We start from the raw sequence: 17581 nt of genomic DNA, 5'->3' as shown, positions 1-17581 counted from the left end.
TTCTAATCACTTCCAACTATACACATGAAGTGTTACCATGTTTTCAAGAAGTGGCATATTTTTATCCCTTGCAATTGTGGTGGGATGGAAACCTCTTCTTTCCCTAGCATACATGTCTCTCAGAATTTTATTCACACTTGCATTATGTAAAGAGTCTCTACAAATCTTCCCTCTCCTTCTTTGTTCAATCAACAGTAAACTTATATAGTCAGGAAGAAAATGAACAGCAGATGAAAATAATATTGGGTTGTTTTTCAAGTGTTTTTATTATTATTATTATTTATTTATTTTATTATTTTTTTTTTAGCTAGTATGAAACCTGAATGGTAATTACTTTAACATTTCAGAAATATATTGACAAAAGTAACACTGTTGCCTCTCAACTCTTTAAATATATGTATATAATATATATATGCATATATATTTATGTATGTATATATGTATATATGTGTGTATATATATGTATATATGTGTGTATATATGTATATATATGTGTATATATGTGTATATATATATAATAAATATACATACACAAGCTACATAGCATAGTGCACTTTTGCAGGCCTTGGGATTCTGCCTCTTGATCAGACTTCCTGAGAATGATTATAGTAGATGTCATAGGAAATGTATCTTGAGAAACTAAGGCTTCTTTCATTTATTTTTATTTGCTTTCCCAGATGCAAGTAGTCTGTCTAGGGGTATTGATTGGGCAGGACCATGAGGCATTTCCTCAGAGTTTTTGAGTGAGAGGAGAAAAGAAGGTGTTAGTCCTGCTTTGTTCTTATTGTATTAGTCCATACATGATCAACACAAGAACCAGGCACCTTTCTTCTGGGAACTGGTAATCCTATACAGCACAAGTTAGTATAAGAAGACCATGAGATTTTTGAATAGATGTAAAAGGTTGTCATTGGCTTTGTCTATTCTCTGATTAGATTTTCATTAATAATCAAGGTTCAGTAGAATACAGAACAAAGTTTCTTAATGTATTGTTCCTCGTCATTTTTCATTGTTTATTGTCAAAAGCTCGACATGAGCCAGCAGTGTGTGCTCGGAGCCCAGAAGGTCAACTGCATCCTGGGCTGTATCAACAGAGGAGCGGCCAGCAGGTCGATGGAGGTGATTGTACCTGTCTGCTCTGTCCTTATGAGGACCCAGCTGGAGTGCTGTGTCCAGATCTGGGGCCCCCAGCATAAGAATGATTTGGATCTGTTAGAGTGGGTCCCGAGGAGAGCCATGACATGCATCATTAAAACCCTTTTAAGAAGAATTCCCATGATAGATCTCCGTATGGGGGGATCTCACATGTGTATTGAAGCCCTACTCCATATCTAAACTGAAGTGAGAGCTTTATTCTATCTCCAAAATGGGTCCAAAAATGGCTACGTTCAAGGGTTTGAATCTTAAATCCTTATCTTACTCACATATTAGCATTACCATGCTTGCCTCCCTGTCATGGGAAAAGCTATGCTGAAAATACACTTTGCTGACAGAAATTATATATGCAGAGACAGCAGCTGAAAGTTGCAATTGTACAGATCTCTGCAATTAAAATTAGTAGGAAGACAATGTGAGCTGAACTCTTTTTTTTTTTTTTTTTTTTTTTTTTTTGGTAGGTATAATACATGGCAATACAACATCCACATTTGGGTATTAAACGTTCTTTCAAAAACTACGTAACTTATTGTCGCTCTAAGATGACAATATCTTTTCAGAATATTCTCCCTCCAACTAAAGCGTGCAGCTGTCTCACTTATATGAGCTATGCTAAAATATTTTTTTGTCATTTGTGGCTGATATGCTTACCTAAACTCTCCTTCTAAAGAACAAATATTTGGGAATTCATGGTCAGGTTTTCTCAGCAACAACAAAATTATTTCTGCTTTCCTTGCTCACATCATTATAATGTAAAAGAACACCATGGAGCTATTTCACCAGCCTGGACTATTTGTTATATAAGCTGTGGGAAGCTCTATTATTTTCTGTCTCCTACAGTTCATATCCCGCCTTTTCATAATTTAAAGTTCTGTAGCTATAGCCACTTCAGCTCTGTCCACTACCAGAAAATTATGACATTTTTCTGTTTCATTATGTAGTCTTAAACTTGTCAACTCCATTTAAATTGGCTGTACTGAGGAAGAAAAGTTTCATTGCCAGGAAAGCTTTTTGAAGAAAACAAGTTCTAAACAATCTCTCTTACAGAAAATCTGAGCATTTACAAGTTCATGGAGATCCCAAAGCACTATCTTTAAGAAAGAAATGTACGATATGCAAGATTGAGTAGCCTCTTATATCTAATAGCTACTTGAATTGTGATACTGCTTTTTATGGGAAAAATATTGTCTGAAGCTGAGATTTCATTATTTGTTTTGAGTGATTTTCAGCATCAGACACCCGATAATATCTCAGGGGTCTTTTTCTTGCCTTAGATAATATTATATAATGCAGTAAATACAGTCTTTCCCTCCTCTTGTGAAAATCATTATTTCCATTGAAGCACGGGATGTTTTGAAATGATGATGTTAGGCAACTGACTGCACTGCAGACATGAAGCTCTTCCTTTCCTTTCATTAGGCTGCAGTATTGTTTAATTCATAACCATAGACAGTAAATCTGAAACTATCCTGAACTGGAGACTGGTGTGATGACTTGCCAGCTTGACTAGGATGCCATTGTATTATTTGTTTGTAGACAGAATAAAATACAGTCCTGGTCCTGGAAACCTGCAAAAGTTGGCCCAGGACCTGTATTGTACTGGTGAGTCTTGCAGTTAGGAACTAACTACAGGAAGCTCAGGAGAGTTACCTGAAGACACAGACATCTATAATACACAGGCAGTTGCAAAGATAAGGTATTTTTCTGGTCTGAAAATGTGAGTGAGGAAAAATAGAAAAATAGAAATGTATAGAAATTCCTCCTTCACAGTGAGCAATCTTCTGCATATAGTGTAGAGTGACATAAAACTCCTCTGGACATGAACGTAGCTGATGAATAATGCTTCTGATTCTCTCTAAACATTTCTGCACTAAAAATCTGACTCTTTTAAAGTTGTGCCTGTAACTCATGCCATATGTGTTTGGAAGTTAAGATGATGACCAGTATTGGCTGAGTAATGGAAGAAGAAAAAAAGTCATGTAAAATAATCAGTGCAATAAAAGTAGCAATTTCATTTAAAAAAAATAATAATAATAATAATCGTTAGCCAATACGAGTTAGCTATACAAGTGTAGCTATACAGGCAGCTATACTAGTAAGAGTTATTTTTTCATTAGTGATAGTCAAAATCGATTAAAAAAATAGAAACATTTCTAGCTTTCCATGTTTGCAAGTCCATCTGGAAGTACAATGTGCAACTGATATCTCTTTGCTCTATGCTATCTTTCCTTTTTCTTTTGCTCTTCACACTCAAATGCTACCAAATGATGTTTGTGTAATTAACCCAATGGACACTGTAGAAATATGCTGCAAAGAGACATCATAGAACACCAATAGTTCAGGTCAAAGATAGATAAAAATTTTACATACCAGAGCAGTAAAGAACACTCACACATAATGTGTATATCTCAATGACAATTATAACAATTTTCTTGAGAAAATATTCTCTGGGAAAGTTTTGTGATATCACACAGAGAGCTGACAGAGAAGGAAATAAATATCAGCCAGAAAATTTCTACCTTGTGGAAACGATAACTGTGGCAGTAACGGCTAGTGACATATCAGTAATGAAATCTTTGTCCCTGTCAGGTCAATGGGATCAGGGGTCTATCACAAACTTAGGTGGACCAGAATTTCAACTGTGAATTGAAAATAACTGTGTACTTGTGGTTCTGAGATAATCGGTATCTCTCAGGGCAAGGCTCTGTATGTAATAAAGAACAAGAGCTTCTTGCTTTTAGAAGAGATTCTTGCAAAATACAGCAATTTTTTTTATATGTATGAATATTTCACTTCCCTCAGGAAATAATGTTATCATGCCAGAAAAATACCTGTGTTTTGATTTCATTGATCTTGGCTATAGTGTATTGACTCAAAGAAACATGACTGATGTAACCTTGTGTGTGTGTTGTGCATGAGTATGTTTAAAATAGTTTGGTAACAGAGCCATGGATACAATCCAGAAATGCAGTCCTGAGAAGGTAAGTTAAACTTCTGGAAGTTCATTAGCCAATGTGTTTGCCTTTTCATTTTTTTCCATTGGAAAAAAAAAAAAAAAAAAAAAAAAAAAAAAAAGTAGAAAACTTTTCCTACAGTTAATTCCCTAATAGATAATCTCAAAAGAGAGACCAGGTACGGTCAGGGTTTAGGGCTTGAATTTTATGTGGCTTCATGTTATCCTATCTTTAGCAGTGCTGTTGATTAGTTTGGGCATAGCACCATGTGAACAAACTGGACAGCTCCTGAGACCAAGTTAGGAGATTTTGCTGTATCTTGTGTGGGTTCCAGTTCCAAGAGCTCTGCTGTGACCTGATTTACTGCAGACATGGACAGAGATATTTAGAATAGTGCCAAATAACAGATTGAAAAAGAATGATGCCCCATCTTCTTATCCATCTTGTTTATGGCTGTGCATTTGATAAGATGGGTATCTATGATACTGAATTACAAAAAGAACATGTATCTAGGAAAGTGGAATTAATCTTCTGTGTTCTTTTTCCATCTTAAAACTTATTTGGGGTTTATCTGTTAATTTAAGTTCTTTGTGTACTTCCCTGGTTCTTGCTGGAATGTAGTGGTTAACATACCGATGCGTCAAAGCTTCTAAGACTTTGCTAGACAATATTCTTTTGCTTAAGTAGGGAATGAGCAAACACAGAGGATGTGACTCACAATAGCTCAACCCCAAGGTAAGTAATTTTTCTGCCAGGCTTCGGTTAGCAATAGCCAAAGTTACTGCCAGATTTTTCTGCATTGGGAACAGAACACTGTGAGAAAAGCAGAAATAGAGAAAGAGTACAGAGCAGTATGAAAGAACATTTCAGCATGTGTATTGAGGGGTCTTGCCAGCTGGCTCAGACCACTATAGATTGAAGTGATTGTTTCTGGTAACTTGTCTGACTCAACAGTAAACTTTCAGAGTGTGTCCTATTGCTGCTTGAGAGAAAATTTTTAAAGCATTTTGAAAGGGTCAAAAGCTGTCAACAGCTATGTAACTTCTAAGTTAAGTTTTAGATGGCTATTTATTTTTCTTTCATTTTATTTTATTTTACTCCATTTTTCATTGAATGCCGGGATTGAACATTTATGAATTGACGGGTTGTAAATTCCTAACATGCCTTCCCGTATAACTTTTTTTTTTTCAATTTAAAATTTTTAAGAAAAAAAAAAAAAAACCAACCTTACTTTTTAAAAAAAACAAACTGTCACCTTACATCCAGGGCTCTCAAGTGCCCACAGACTCTTCAAAAGATAATGGAAGCCATGAGTGTTCAGCCTCTAGAGCAAGCAGAGCCTACAAGTTTGTGCCTGGTGTGTATGTTTGCAGCCTGCAGACATGAGGAACCATACTTCTTTTTATTTTTTCTTTCTCTTTATCTTCTTTTTCTCCTTTGTATGAGGGCAAAAAACCTTTTTTGTCATGCAGGTTTTCAGACATAAGACTGACAACTATTTGTATGTTACTCCATGAAACATCTCTATCTAAAGCATTATTATGTATGTGTAAATTTAGCATTTATCTCACATTGTGCACACAGAAGTGGCTTTCAAGACTACTATTTCAAATGCAAGGACTATGTTTCACATATCTTTGTTACTTAGACCTCCCCATTAGTTCTATTCTGAGTTCCAGTGCATAGGTTCAGGTTGTCTTTTCCTGTCCAAAATCCTGGCCTATCTTGATGTCTTTAAATACTGAGGTTTTTGCTGCAGTTAAGGCACATGCCAATATATGTATATTTCCTTGAAGGAGACCACAGAAATATAATTACAAAGCAAAAATTACTAATACAGTTCCTAAACCATTTATCCTTCTTCCCATTTTGGCAGAAAATTGGTTATATCACATAAAGTGATACAGCATGTTTTCCACTCTACCCTTTTCCTTTCTCCATCTCTATTATTCATGAAATGCCTTATCTTTACATAAACACTTAGTGCAGCTTTAGCAAACTGTCCCATGGGGATGCTTCTATAGGGAAGTTAGTAGAAACACACCTTGCTCCTGGACACAATACAGCAGAAGTTTGCCACATGCTTTGTGATCATTGCATGTTTCTAAGCATAGTATACCTCTGCAAAGGAATTTGAAGGCTGGAGGTTCGTTTGGGTCGGGGTTTTTGACAGTCAAGGCCCACAGCTTCAATGTGACATCTTGGAGGTAGTGCACTGTCTTTTTCCCTGCATTTCTATGCATATAAAGAGAACAGCAAGAACAACTAGCTGCAGAAAATGCAGAGGAGCTTGATTCACAGAGACTCGGGTTTTCCTAAAATAAAAATAATTTTTAAAGTATTTTAATACCAAAATTATAATGGTTTCTTTACTAGCATATGAGACAACTGAGAACTGCAATTAACATATTACAGAAAACAGAAGTAAATACATGTCTCTTAATCCGTAAATGCCAGCCTTCATAATCTCAGCAAAAACTGCAAAACTTGCATCTGGTAGCATTTTTAAAGGTGGAGAAATGACATTGCTTCCATGAGAGAAACCTTCAGGTCAGGATAGTGCTGAATATCTGCCTATGCCTCTTCCATTGAGTACATATCCCTGTTTCACCAAGAAGCTTGGTTTTTGTTATATGAATACATATTTTGGTGTGAATTTATATGCAAATTTTCTCAGTTTTATATGCCTCTCTCTCAAATATCACTTAAAGAACAATGACCAGAAAGAAAGAAAGAAAGAAAGAAAGAAAGAAAGAAAGAAAGACAAAAAGGAAAGTAACACAAAAACCCTGGTGGGGATCTTTTATGTCAAGTGGCATAGCTGAGCTCAGTTCTCCTTCCCATAGACTCATTGCTACTGAACTGCAGGAGAGACTCTCACCCTGTGCATACAAACAGCAGACCCCATGGATCATCAGCTAGCAGCCCTTCTGAATCTCTGAGGCATCCCCACTGTCAACCAGCTGTCGTGGCATCAGTGGCAAACCTCAAAATTTTATTTATTCTTCCATTTTCTCAGCAGGGGTGATTCTGCTGCTTTTATTCACACTACTTATGCAATCCTATTATTTTGAATTAACCCATTACTTAGATTCTTTAGACAGTAGCCCACTGTGAAGTCTGGAGATTACCAGTTTAACCAGCAGGACTGTAAAGTTAAAGGGAGAAATCTCCCCCAAAGTCTCATCTTCTATTCAGTCAGTGCCTCTCAGAAATCATGTTAGGATCAGGAAGTCCATGAAGCAGAATGTATTGGGAATTTGTAGCAACTGGAGGAAGACCTGGGGAGCTTCATTAGAAAGCTGCTTTATGGGCAGAAAATAATTGAAGCCCTGGTGCTACTGCAGTCAGGATTTTTTCATTCATTTCTTATGGTCAATATTCCATGCACTGTTCCATGTATCTATGTCCAGCTGTTTTATTGACCATTTTCTTCTCCATGTTCTAGGTTTTTATGGTCAGCTTCAGACTTTCTGCCCTCCCCATTATCCTGACTCTCAGAAGAATGTACAACACAATGTTTCTTGCAGTATGGTTCCTCCCTTTGAAGACTGCTTATTACCTACATCAGTGGGCCAGGCAGGGCTTGGTGTTTTTCGTCGAACTTTTTCAGCTCACTCTGGTATTACAGGTAAATGTCAGCTGGTGGTGTACAGTTTGTGGACTTTGACAGATCTGCTTCAGCTATGAATATGACTGGGACCTGTCATGACAGGGATGACTCTTCACAAAGTGGAGGGGAGCATTGGGACATAATCACCATGGGTCGCTAATATCTAGCCTGTGTGCAATCTCTGCGCTGTTGAGGGTTTCTCAGTGGTCTAACCTCTGATAGTCTGAGAGTCACTAGATCATATATTCGTTTTGAAATACAGTCTCTTTAGCTCTGCATGATCTTTGCACTGCCACCCCACTCAGCTAGAATTGTAACAGGGATCTAAGGTAACTTAAAACATCAATTTTCCTATATCCATGTTTGACTTTTTTTTTTGTTTTGAAATTCATTTAGTCACATTTTCATTACACAAAGTGTCTGGCTACACACTTGGCTGTTCACACTTCACTTCCTCTCTTCGTAACTGAAAGTGCATGATGATATTGCATGCTGCTCTGGAAAGGAGAAAGTTACCTCTGTGTAGAGAATCAGCACAAGGCAATGAACCTACACTTAGGACTTAATTGCAAATTATGCCCAAGTTTTTTCTTGTCCTTCTATACAGCATGATTTTCAATTAACATTTATTGCGCTTTGAAATCTCTTTTACATCTTTATCCTTCAGTAAACAGCCAGTGCAGCCATATCACTTCAAAGAAGAGTCTCATGTTATAGAAAGATGTAGTCCCAAAGACAAACATTTTTCAGCAGTTATTCTTGTGCTTACATGTGTTACTTATTGAAGATAGTAATTTCTGTGTTAGTGGCTGCTTTATGGCAATTGAGTTCTACAATACATTTTTTGTCTTATATCATATATTGGGTATGATGAAATTCTGTAACCAAGCATGAGGTTAAATCCAGAAGTTATTACAGTTGTAGAATCCATTAAGTGTGCAAGTGTTAGTTGTGATTAAAATCTGATGTAATTCAGACTTGATTCTGACAGTTCCTCTCTTGGTAAACATTACGTTACATATTAATTTCAGACATACATTGGTTTGCTTGTTTTGTTTGGTCTGAAGCTGTTTCCAGTTCTCTGCATAACTATTAAGGCATTCTCTATGGCATAGTTATCCTGGCTAATTAATTATTTTTGTACTTTTCCCAGTTTATGACTTTCCAGCAGGGCCCACAGGCGTCTTTGGTGATTCAGCCCGCAGCATGCCAGAGGATAGCAGTTTCCTACAAATAAATGCAGTGGATCGTTGTCCCAGCCAGCTTTCTTCTGTCTACACTGAAAGCTAAAACCATCTAACTCTGACAAGAACTTTGTTCCATTTCATCTTGCCCTTCTGATATTTCTTTACAATTTTTTTCTCTCCATAATACTACCATGTATGTATGGGGATATGGGTTAATATACATAGATAATAGAGAACAAAAAAAAAAAAAAAAAGAAATTACCAAGCATTCATCAAGTAATCAAACAGTCAGCTGAGAAGAAGATCACTGCGAGAAAGGTTTTTTTTGCCAAAACCTTAGCAATTGTTTCTTTTCTTTTCATCTGTGGCAAAGCAACTCTACTTTTTTTGTTGTTGTTGTTCTTTATTCTTTTTAATTTCTCAAAGGGAATTTGAAGACTAAATAAGAAAACTCACTGTTGGCTATAATCCTTTCAACCTGAACAGTAGAATCATTGAAGAATGCAACTTCAGAAAATTCCTTAGAAAGGAAGTAAAACCAGAGTATACTACAAACATTTCAAAGATACACAGCTTTTTGCACAGCCTGTTTGCATTTGGTGCTTCTGAAGTTCAACACACACCAGCAAGATAAAAGGGAGAGAAATTACACACACATCCTGGCACTACCCATTGGAGGCATTGGCATGTCTTCTTTATGGGTCCAAAGATCCTTGAACTGGATTTCTTACAGGCTTTTGTTTAGGTGTGTTTTCCATTTCTCTGTATTTAATCCATACAATATGGCAGTTACTATTTTTCCAACATTCCTTCTGATCCAGTTCTTCATGCAACGTGTAAGAAGGGTTAAATGCACTACATGAGAAGGTACATGGACTTCATCTATATTTAGCACAGCTGCTAGAAAAAATAATGTTTGAACTTTATGTTGATTTTTAACTGTATTTTAGGGCTTTATTTGCTGTATGTATCATAATACTCTGTAGGAAATTTTAAAATACTCTTCCTTAAATTCCATAGATTTAAAAGCAATCCATACTGATTCGATTAAATTTTTGTTGCCCTAATATTTTCATTTCCATAACACATTTTCAGTAAGAAGAGCTACTCGTAAGTTTTCTATGTTCCCTCTGGCTATTCAGAGATGCTGAAGTGGTTTAGTGGTTTTGTTTCTTCTACTTAGGGTCAGGCTCTGGTCCTCAAATTTTGTACAGGATGCAATAAAATGAGGTTGCCTCTTGTGATAGCCACAAGAGTATAAGTTAAAAACACAGTTTTGAAATAGAGATGAGTCATCACTGTGAGGATGTTTAGTTTGGGAGCAACTCTTACATTATGTAAGATTGAGCTTTTACATTATTCCATTTTCAGCTATTTTGTGGACTTACTGCATAGGTTGCATATTAATATTCTTACAACATCTTTTAATATGAAGGACAAAAATCCAAAGATTCTTTCCTGCTGGTTAGACTGTAACTATGCTTCTGAAATCACTCATCCAGAAAGATGAATTTTAAAATTTGTTTATACACATATTTTCTTATCCTGAGAAGCTTTTCAGAGCTATTCAATGGGGTGTGGGTCAATTTCTTAATTATTTGCCTTTATGTTGCATAGATGAATTTATGTCTGGACATTTGTAAACACTGGTAATGCCCTAAAGATTGTTTTCCCGAATTTTGTCCTTACATACAGGCACATCTGTGCCTAAATTTACATGAATGCTCTAAATTTACATGAATGAGCCATGTACATGAACTGTGTAAATCAATAAGTAGTAACATGGCTTAAATAAAGATAATTCCCTATTATTTTTTTCCACTTTTTTCTGTTTCTCACATCACAAGCAAGTGTGACTCTTTGCTTCAGCTTCCATTAGTAGTTCTATTTGATACCGTATGCATTTTTCATTGGAGTAAATAACATCAGGTTTCCATACACAGCTATAAGATACACATGGAAAAAACCCACTTGCATTAGTGTAGTATTAGGCCTTTTTTAGTAAAGCTTTAATTTTGTGCTGACTTAAAGCCCATTCTGTGATCTCTTCACATGCATATCTTGTTTTAGCAGGTGTAGCTAGACATGCTGAACACTTCCCATTTCAAACGTGTAGGACTACACTTTTTTCCACCAAAGTCACTATGAGGAGAATTGGCCCACTGTGTGCATATGCACGTGTATATACATATGTAATTTTATATAGAGAAATCCTTCAAGATTCTTCATGTTTATCCAGGATTTGTCAGCTACTGTGTACCAAACTGAAATATTGCTGCTGACTTCAGATCTCTACCACCTTGATTTTTATTTTTCTGAAATATTTCTTCTGGCATCTGATTGCACAAGTTATCCAGTAGAGAGGGCTTGTAAGTCACAGATGATCCTGACCAAAGGGAAAGTGGAAAGACAGATTTCAAGAATGGTATAATTTTTGCATTCATCAGTTACAGTTGAAAAAGGAACGGTTTCCAAGTCATTCATTCATTCTTGCATATGCATAGATTTATGTATGTATATATGCATTCACAGTACACAGCTTTCTGTGAACCTTAATCTTAAAAAGGAGCTAGAATACAGCCAAATTAAGCACATTAGAGTGGGCTACCAGTCTGTAAAAAGGTACGCCTTTGTTTACTTCCATGTCATAGACAAAGGGGATTCTTCATGGCTATTTCATTATTCTCTTTCCAGTCAGACTGACTTTGGGAGATAAATTTATGTCACCAAGGGCAATTGTATTAAAAAATAGTAATAATAATAATAAAAATTACCATGTTTTGGATAGGGAACCATGTTTGTCACATATTACAATGAAAATGGTGCTCGTGATAATGAAATGCATAATGCCAGTTACTGACTTATATGCAAATACTTACACCTTGGTGATTTTTGTGTTGTTCCTCTAGTTGCTGGATAATATTAACTTTCTAAAGGGATTCATATCTAAGAAATGAAGTTATTTTAGACAATGGGCATTAAACAATATTCTAATGAAATTATTTACAATCATTCTTTTTATACAATTCTCTGTTTTCAGACTCATGGTATCTTTATATGTGTATTAGAAGTGGGTCTAAACTGGAGTTTCAAATATAATCTCAAATAGCACATGGGTATTTTTGTGCGTGTGAGTGCATGGGTGTGCACGTGTTTGGATCTCCCTCTCTATGTATATATATGTACATGTATATATACACACATACATATAGGGATTGTGGTTTCTTAGTACTGGATGATGAAGTATTGTAGTGCTGAGACCATCTGTCACATTGTATTGTATTTTCAACTTTCTTTGAAGAGGTGTGAATGAGTTTTAAAATTACATTTTAACTGTTTATTCTCTGTTTTCCCTGTGTAATTTTACAGCAGATAATTCAAACAGCACTTATTTGTTGTTTGCATGAATTTTTTATATATTTTCTATTTTCTAAGAACAGATAAAGCAAAAGAAAAAGACCACAATTTAAAATTAGCTGGGTGGGGTTTTATGTAATAAAAAAAATCCCTCTATTATAAACAGAAAGCAGCAACTGTAGTATTTTTTACATGAAGCACTTCATTAAAGAGAAAAAGTGGGAATATGTTTTTCCAAAACCTTACAGGATTTTCTACATATTTATAGATGCTTACATATACAGATAAGAACTCAATTTTCCATAATGTATATCTGGTTGATATTTGCTCTAAAGAGGTATCTGTTACAAACCATGAAAAATAATTTTTCAAAAGAGTTATGTTTTTTCTCTACTAGTATGTGTAAAATTTTATGATTTATTACAGTTAATTTTCATATAATCATAAATTATTTTGTCCTGTTTCATAAAATACTTTTTTTTTTAATGTAAAAGGTAAAAAGAAGGAAAAGGTATTTGCACATGGTAGAAAATAAAACTGGAAAAATATATCTCAAAGACGTGATTATTAGAATGTCTTATTTTGAGATGCCTTTAAGAAGACTGCTTGAGTAATTGTCCTTCTCCATAAAACTGCTAGCATTTGTGTGGATTAGAATAATTAGAAACAGAAACAGAAATATATATATATGTCTCAAAGATTTCTTCTAAAAAACACCTTGGTTAGAATTTTAAGATTACACTTAATTATTATTCAAGTGAAGCTAGAGATTTGTAAAGACAAATGAGTGCCTCTGTGTGTTTACACCCTGGGTGGAGGCACAAATAAAATAAGAACATTTAATTACATTTTTGTGCTGTGATAGTTTTTATTCTTTCTTCATTCATATGTTTCTGCAATCAAACAGTCAAACACTGTTTTACTTTTCTCTCTCGCTACAGCAGCATATCTAACATTAAGAATAGTTTGTGTTTCTAACTGTTACGAAGCTGTTTCAGAGCATCTAATGTACGGAAAAAAGAATCTATTTTCATTATGCATTAGGGAAATATACTTCAACTTTTAAAGAATATTAAATTAGTCTGAATAGTGAAAAATATGAACAACCAAAAAAAAAAAAAAAAGGTAAAATACTTTTTTTATTTAAAAAAAAATAAAAAATAAAACAACAACAACAACAACAACAAAAAAAAAACAGTTTGTGAAGAGGTCTTTGAAAGTAATGTTCAAGGCTGATTTTACTATGAAATTATTGGAAGATTTGCCCCGAGTCAACCATAAACAGAACCAAAACCAGTGAGGCCAAATTCACTGACTGGTAAGTGTGTGACCTTAGAAAAGGCTTACTAAAACCAAGTTTTGCCCAGTGAATTCTTATTCGCACTGTATCTTAATTTAATATAGGAAACTTGCCCCATGGTTTAGAAAAAATTGCTAGTGGATCCTGTGGGCAACTATGAAGAACTTTGATTTCCTGAATTTTAGTGTTTCACCATTCAGTCTTTCTCCTTGATAGAGCCCTTAAAATTATAATTGTACCAGTTCTGTACACACTGGGTTGTAACATGGCCTGAAATATCTCAAAGTCACGTGCTTTTCTTGGCTTGGGTGCCTAAGCCGGATCGTTTTTTTAATTATATCCTGCAATCCTTCCTATGTTCCTGCAGAGCATATCAAGTTGCCTGATTTTTTTTTATTTTTCTGTAAAGTGTTGTTGTTTCTTTTTATTTCCTAATTCAGAACAAAACACCATTTTGAAACATGAGAATTTCTTATGAATGGAAATTCCAGGGTGGAGTTATTTTGTTGCTTGTAATTGGTTACAGGAGTTCTCCCATGCACCTGTGACTAAGTCTATTCCTGTATTCATACCAACTGTGCCCTGTTGAAAAATAATTTATTTAAGCTAATATTTGCTATACAAGTAGATCCTTCAATAAGGAAGAACATATAAGCAATATGGAATATTCTTTCATTTGAATATGAATTTATTCGTATTTACTGCACCTAATTAAAATATATCTTATATTCAGGTTAGAATTACTATGTCTGCATGAAAACACTATATCGATTTTCCTAGGCCATGATTCTTAGACAAATCAGGAAAATGCTGTGATACTTCTTCATGTTAAGATTCATTAAAGAAGCTGTCATTTCCTACCTTGGATCACTTCATCACCCAAAATAACACCAAATGCATTTTGAATTACCTGCAGCACAACTATATTTTTAAACTCTATCTGTTAACCACTGTAAATAAGCCTCCTCAAGAAGCAACAGAAAAAAGTATCTTGCATAATTGGAAGTCTTAAAGTGGACTGTTTTTGCAGGACTCTATACACTCACTCACTAATAAAAAGCTACAGGAAATACAATGCTAATAGTTAATACTACAGAATGGAAAAAAAAAAAAAAAAAAAAAAAAAAAAAAAAAAAAAGCTAGATTTTTGAGGTTGCTATGCCTTCTTCCAAAATTTTAATTTATATTTTGCATCTATCGTTCCTGAAAGTATAATGTTCTCATTTAAAAGCAAGGTATGAAAAATAATTCTACCACATCTTCCCATGCCATTTATAGATTTACAGCCAAAGTAAACTTACCTGGCAGTCAATATCATTAATGATTCACAAATGAGTTGGGCTAGTTCAGTGAACTGTAACAAAGAATGCCTTTCTATGTGTCTAGTTAAAAGTTCCACATACCTTTGTTATAACTAGAAAATGCAAACCTCATGCATGGTTGCAACTAGATACACAGGATAAAGCACTATATCTAGGTAGACAGATGAAAATGTAACCATTTCCTCAATATCATGCATTTTTCTCATTCTGCCAAAAACATACTTGAACCTGTTCATTAGTAGGCACGCTGTAGGATGCTTACACATGTAAATCCCCCAACTTTAACTATTCCAGGTACAGGCATGGTGAGATTATTTAAATTCATGGAATCCAGGGTGGCCCAGCCTCCTCAATGCCTCAAAATTCTCCAGCATAACTCTGTTGGAAAAAAACAAACAAACAAACAAACAAAAAAAACTGCCAAAGTTGCTGCTAGAACTGTGGCTGACACATCTACTATCATGATAAGAAGACTGAAAGCACTGTGATTTCATGTGCTAACCTTCCACACGGTGTAGCAGACTAAAATTCTGCAATAGCTATCTTCAGTTAGAAGAAGGGGAAGGAGGATACTTTGATTTAATGGAAGTTAAATTAGGAGTGACTGAGTAATGATTCTGGGCAAAAGTTAAAATTGTAATACTGGACTGGCTTACTCCTTTAGGGAAGCAGGAATACGGTTAGATGTCACTAATATAGTGCTAAATGTTTAGTTATGATTAGTTTAATTTCTACCCAATGAGGAGTCAAATCATTTCTGCAAAGAGGGGATATTGCTCTAGTAATTTCAAATCTATTGAAACTGCATTCTATCATACACATTTTTTTAGTCTTTCTTTAGAGGCCAAGCAAAGGATACTGGCTAAATGTTGCTTAGCTTCAATTCCTATTTTCTCTTTTGTTGTTATATAAGACAGTCATAACAAGGATTAGATATGGTGGTGATCTTTTGATCTAGATATATATTGAATGGAAACTGTAGTAAAATTATAAAATTTATTTTAGGGAACCTGCTGAAATTAAATCTCAACAATAACAATAATTTCTACCATAAGTACACTAACTAAAGCTGAAGCAACATTTACAATAAAGTCAGATTATGAAACTAACACAAATGCAGTTTGAAGTTTGAACCAGAAAGAAAAGGCTGGCACACAATTTGACTGTGTTGCTGTTGCCTGTTGCTACACTTCTTCTGCTATTTGAACTTGTTCTTAATTACTCAAAAATGCTGTTCACTGCAGAAACTTTTAGATGCAGAATTTGTGCTCACAGTTGGACTCTTCAGCTTAGTGCACCTTCTTCATGGAAACCGCATGCTTTATTCACTGCTGAGTAAACCTGCTTTGAGTGAAGTTGGGGGAGATTGTCTGTGTTTAGCTAAAATAGGCTTACATAACTGGGGCCTAGCTGCCTTTACTTTACACTTTCTTCTTTGATCCCTAACACCAACGTGACAGTCAGTGAGGCTAAGCTCAATAGCTCAAAGAACCAACCAACCAAACAAAAAAAAAAAAAAAAGATAAAAAGATTGAGCTTGCCAATTCAATGTCCTTCGTTGTAGTTTCACTTTATGTGACTTGCAAGGGGACATTTAACACAGGAACAAGCTGAAGCTAAACTACTTGAAGCTAAACTACTTGGACTGATCAGTTTTTCATGCCTCACTGGTGGAGTTGTGAAGCCTTTTGCTTTCTCTGAATGATGGCCTTATGCAAGGCTATGGTTCAAGTCAATACTGATGAAGGTTGTTAGATGAGAAAAAAGACCCTTGATGAAAATTATGACTACAAGTGACTTTTATGCTACTTTGTCCCAAGGGCTTGCTAGTGTGGGGCCTGCTGGTCATGTAACCTTCCAGCACACTGAAGGTGAAAGATCTTCTGAAGCAACTGGGCAACCAGTGTTGCTCAGGGCTGAATGCAGCCTGTGCTTCTCTCAAGGATGCTGCCTGCACAGATGAACAATTATTGTAACTTTGTGCCGCCTGGGAATCCCACCACAAAAAGGATCCTCAGGAAGCTGACCAGCTGGGAGTTAGACACTGTAGTTGGTAGGTTTGTCTTTATTGTAATTCTGGCCACCTATACTAAGAAAAAATTGAAGAGGCCTAGTACCTGTTTTTTGCACAACATACACAACAGACTATATGAAATGAATTTCTACTGGTCAATCTAATACTTATTTTTATTACTGTTGTTTGTTTGTATTTAAAGGCTTTGGAATATTCTGTTATGCTAAGGTGAGTACCAAGAAAGTAGAGGACAAATCTTTAACTATACTGTGTTTCCTCTTTTGTTGCTCAGAAATTCTTCCAGACATAAAGTGTCAAAATCAGTACTTTACCAGTTGTATACATGCTACTTTCTTGATCTGAATTGTAAGGGGGTAGAACTTAAATCATCAGATTGACAAAGCACACTAAACATGTTACTAATTTTGGAGCAGAACAAATGTGAAATTTTCCCTTTCTGCTTGCAAAAGAAGACAGTTAGGATAACTGAAGTATGCCCTGTTGAAAATCGTACTCAACTCTAAATTTGCATTGAACGTTTTGTTTAACCTAAAAGGAAAAATAAACCACTGATAAGTTTCAGGCACTTTTTGCCAATTTCCTTGAAACATGCCATAACTAAATTACATGAATGCAAACATGAAATTTCTATCTAGCTAGTTTATTCAGTTTAATCAAA

At 35.2% G+C, this 17581-nt stretch overlaps 1 protein-coding gene across 4 annotated transcripts in view; it reads left to right on the top strand.

The window, feature by feature from the left end:
- Nucleotides 1-9133, top strand: part of GLIS3 (GLIS family zinc finger 3) — a 184729-nt gene extending 175596 nt beyond the window's left edge. For all 4 annotated transcript variants that reach the window (XM_035310559.1, XM_035310557.1, XM_035310560.1 and 1 more), the window contains 2 exons: nt 7558-7740; nt 8876-9133. In XM_035310559.1, the coding sequence (XP_035166450.1) occupies nt 7558-7740; nt 8876-9012 (320 nt within the window). In that variant the 3' untranslated portion in view covers nt 9013-9133. The remainder of the gene's footprint in view (nt 1-7557; nt 7741-8875) is intronic.
- The last annotated feature ends 8448 nt before the right edge of the window (nt 9134-17581 follow it).

Source organism: Oxyura jamaicensis, chromosome Z (assembly GCF_011077185.1).
Source record: "Oxyura jamaicensis isolate SHBP4307 breed ruddy duck chromosome Z, BPBGC_Ojam_1.0, whole genome shotgun sequence".
In the NCBI taxonomy this organism is placed as follows: Eukaryota; Metazoa; Chordata; class Aves; order Anseriformes; family Anatidae; genus Oxyura; species Oxyura jamaicensis.
Note: the sequence above shows the minus strand (reverse complement) of the source record. Positions and strands in the feature narration are given on the sequence as shown.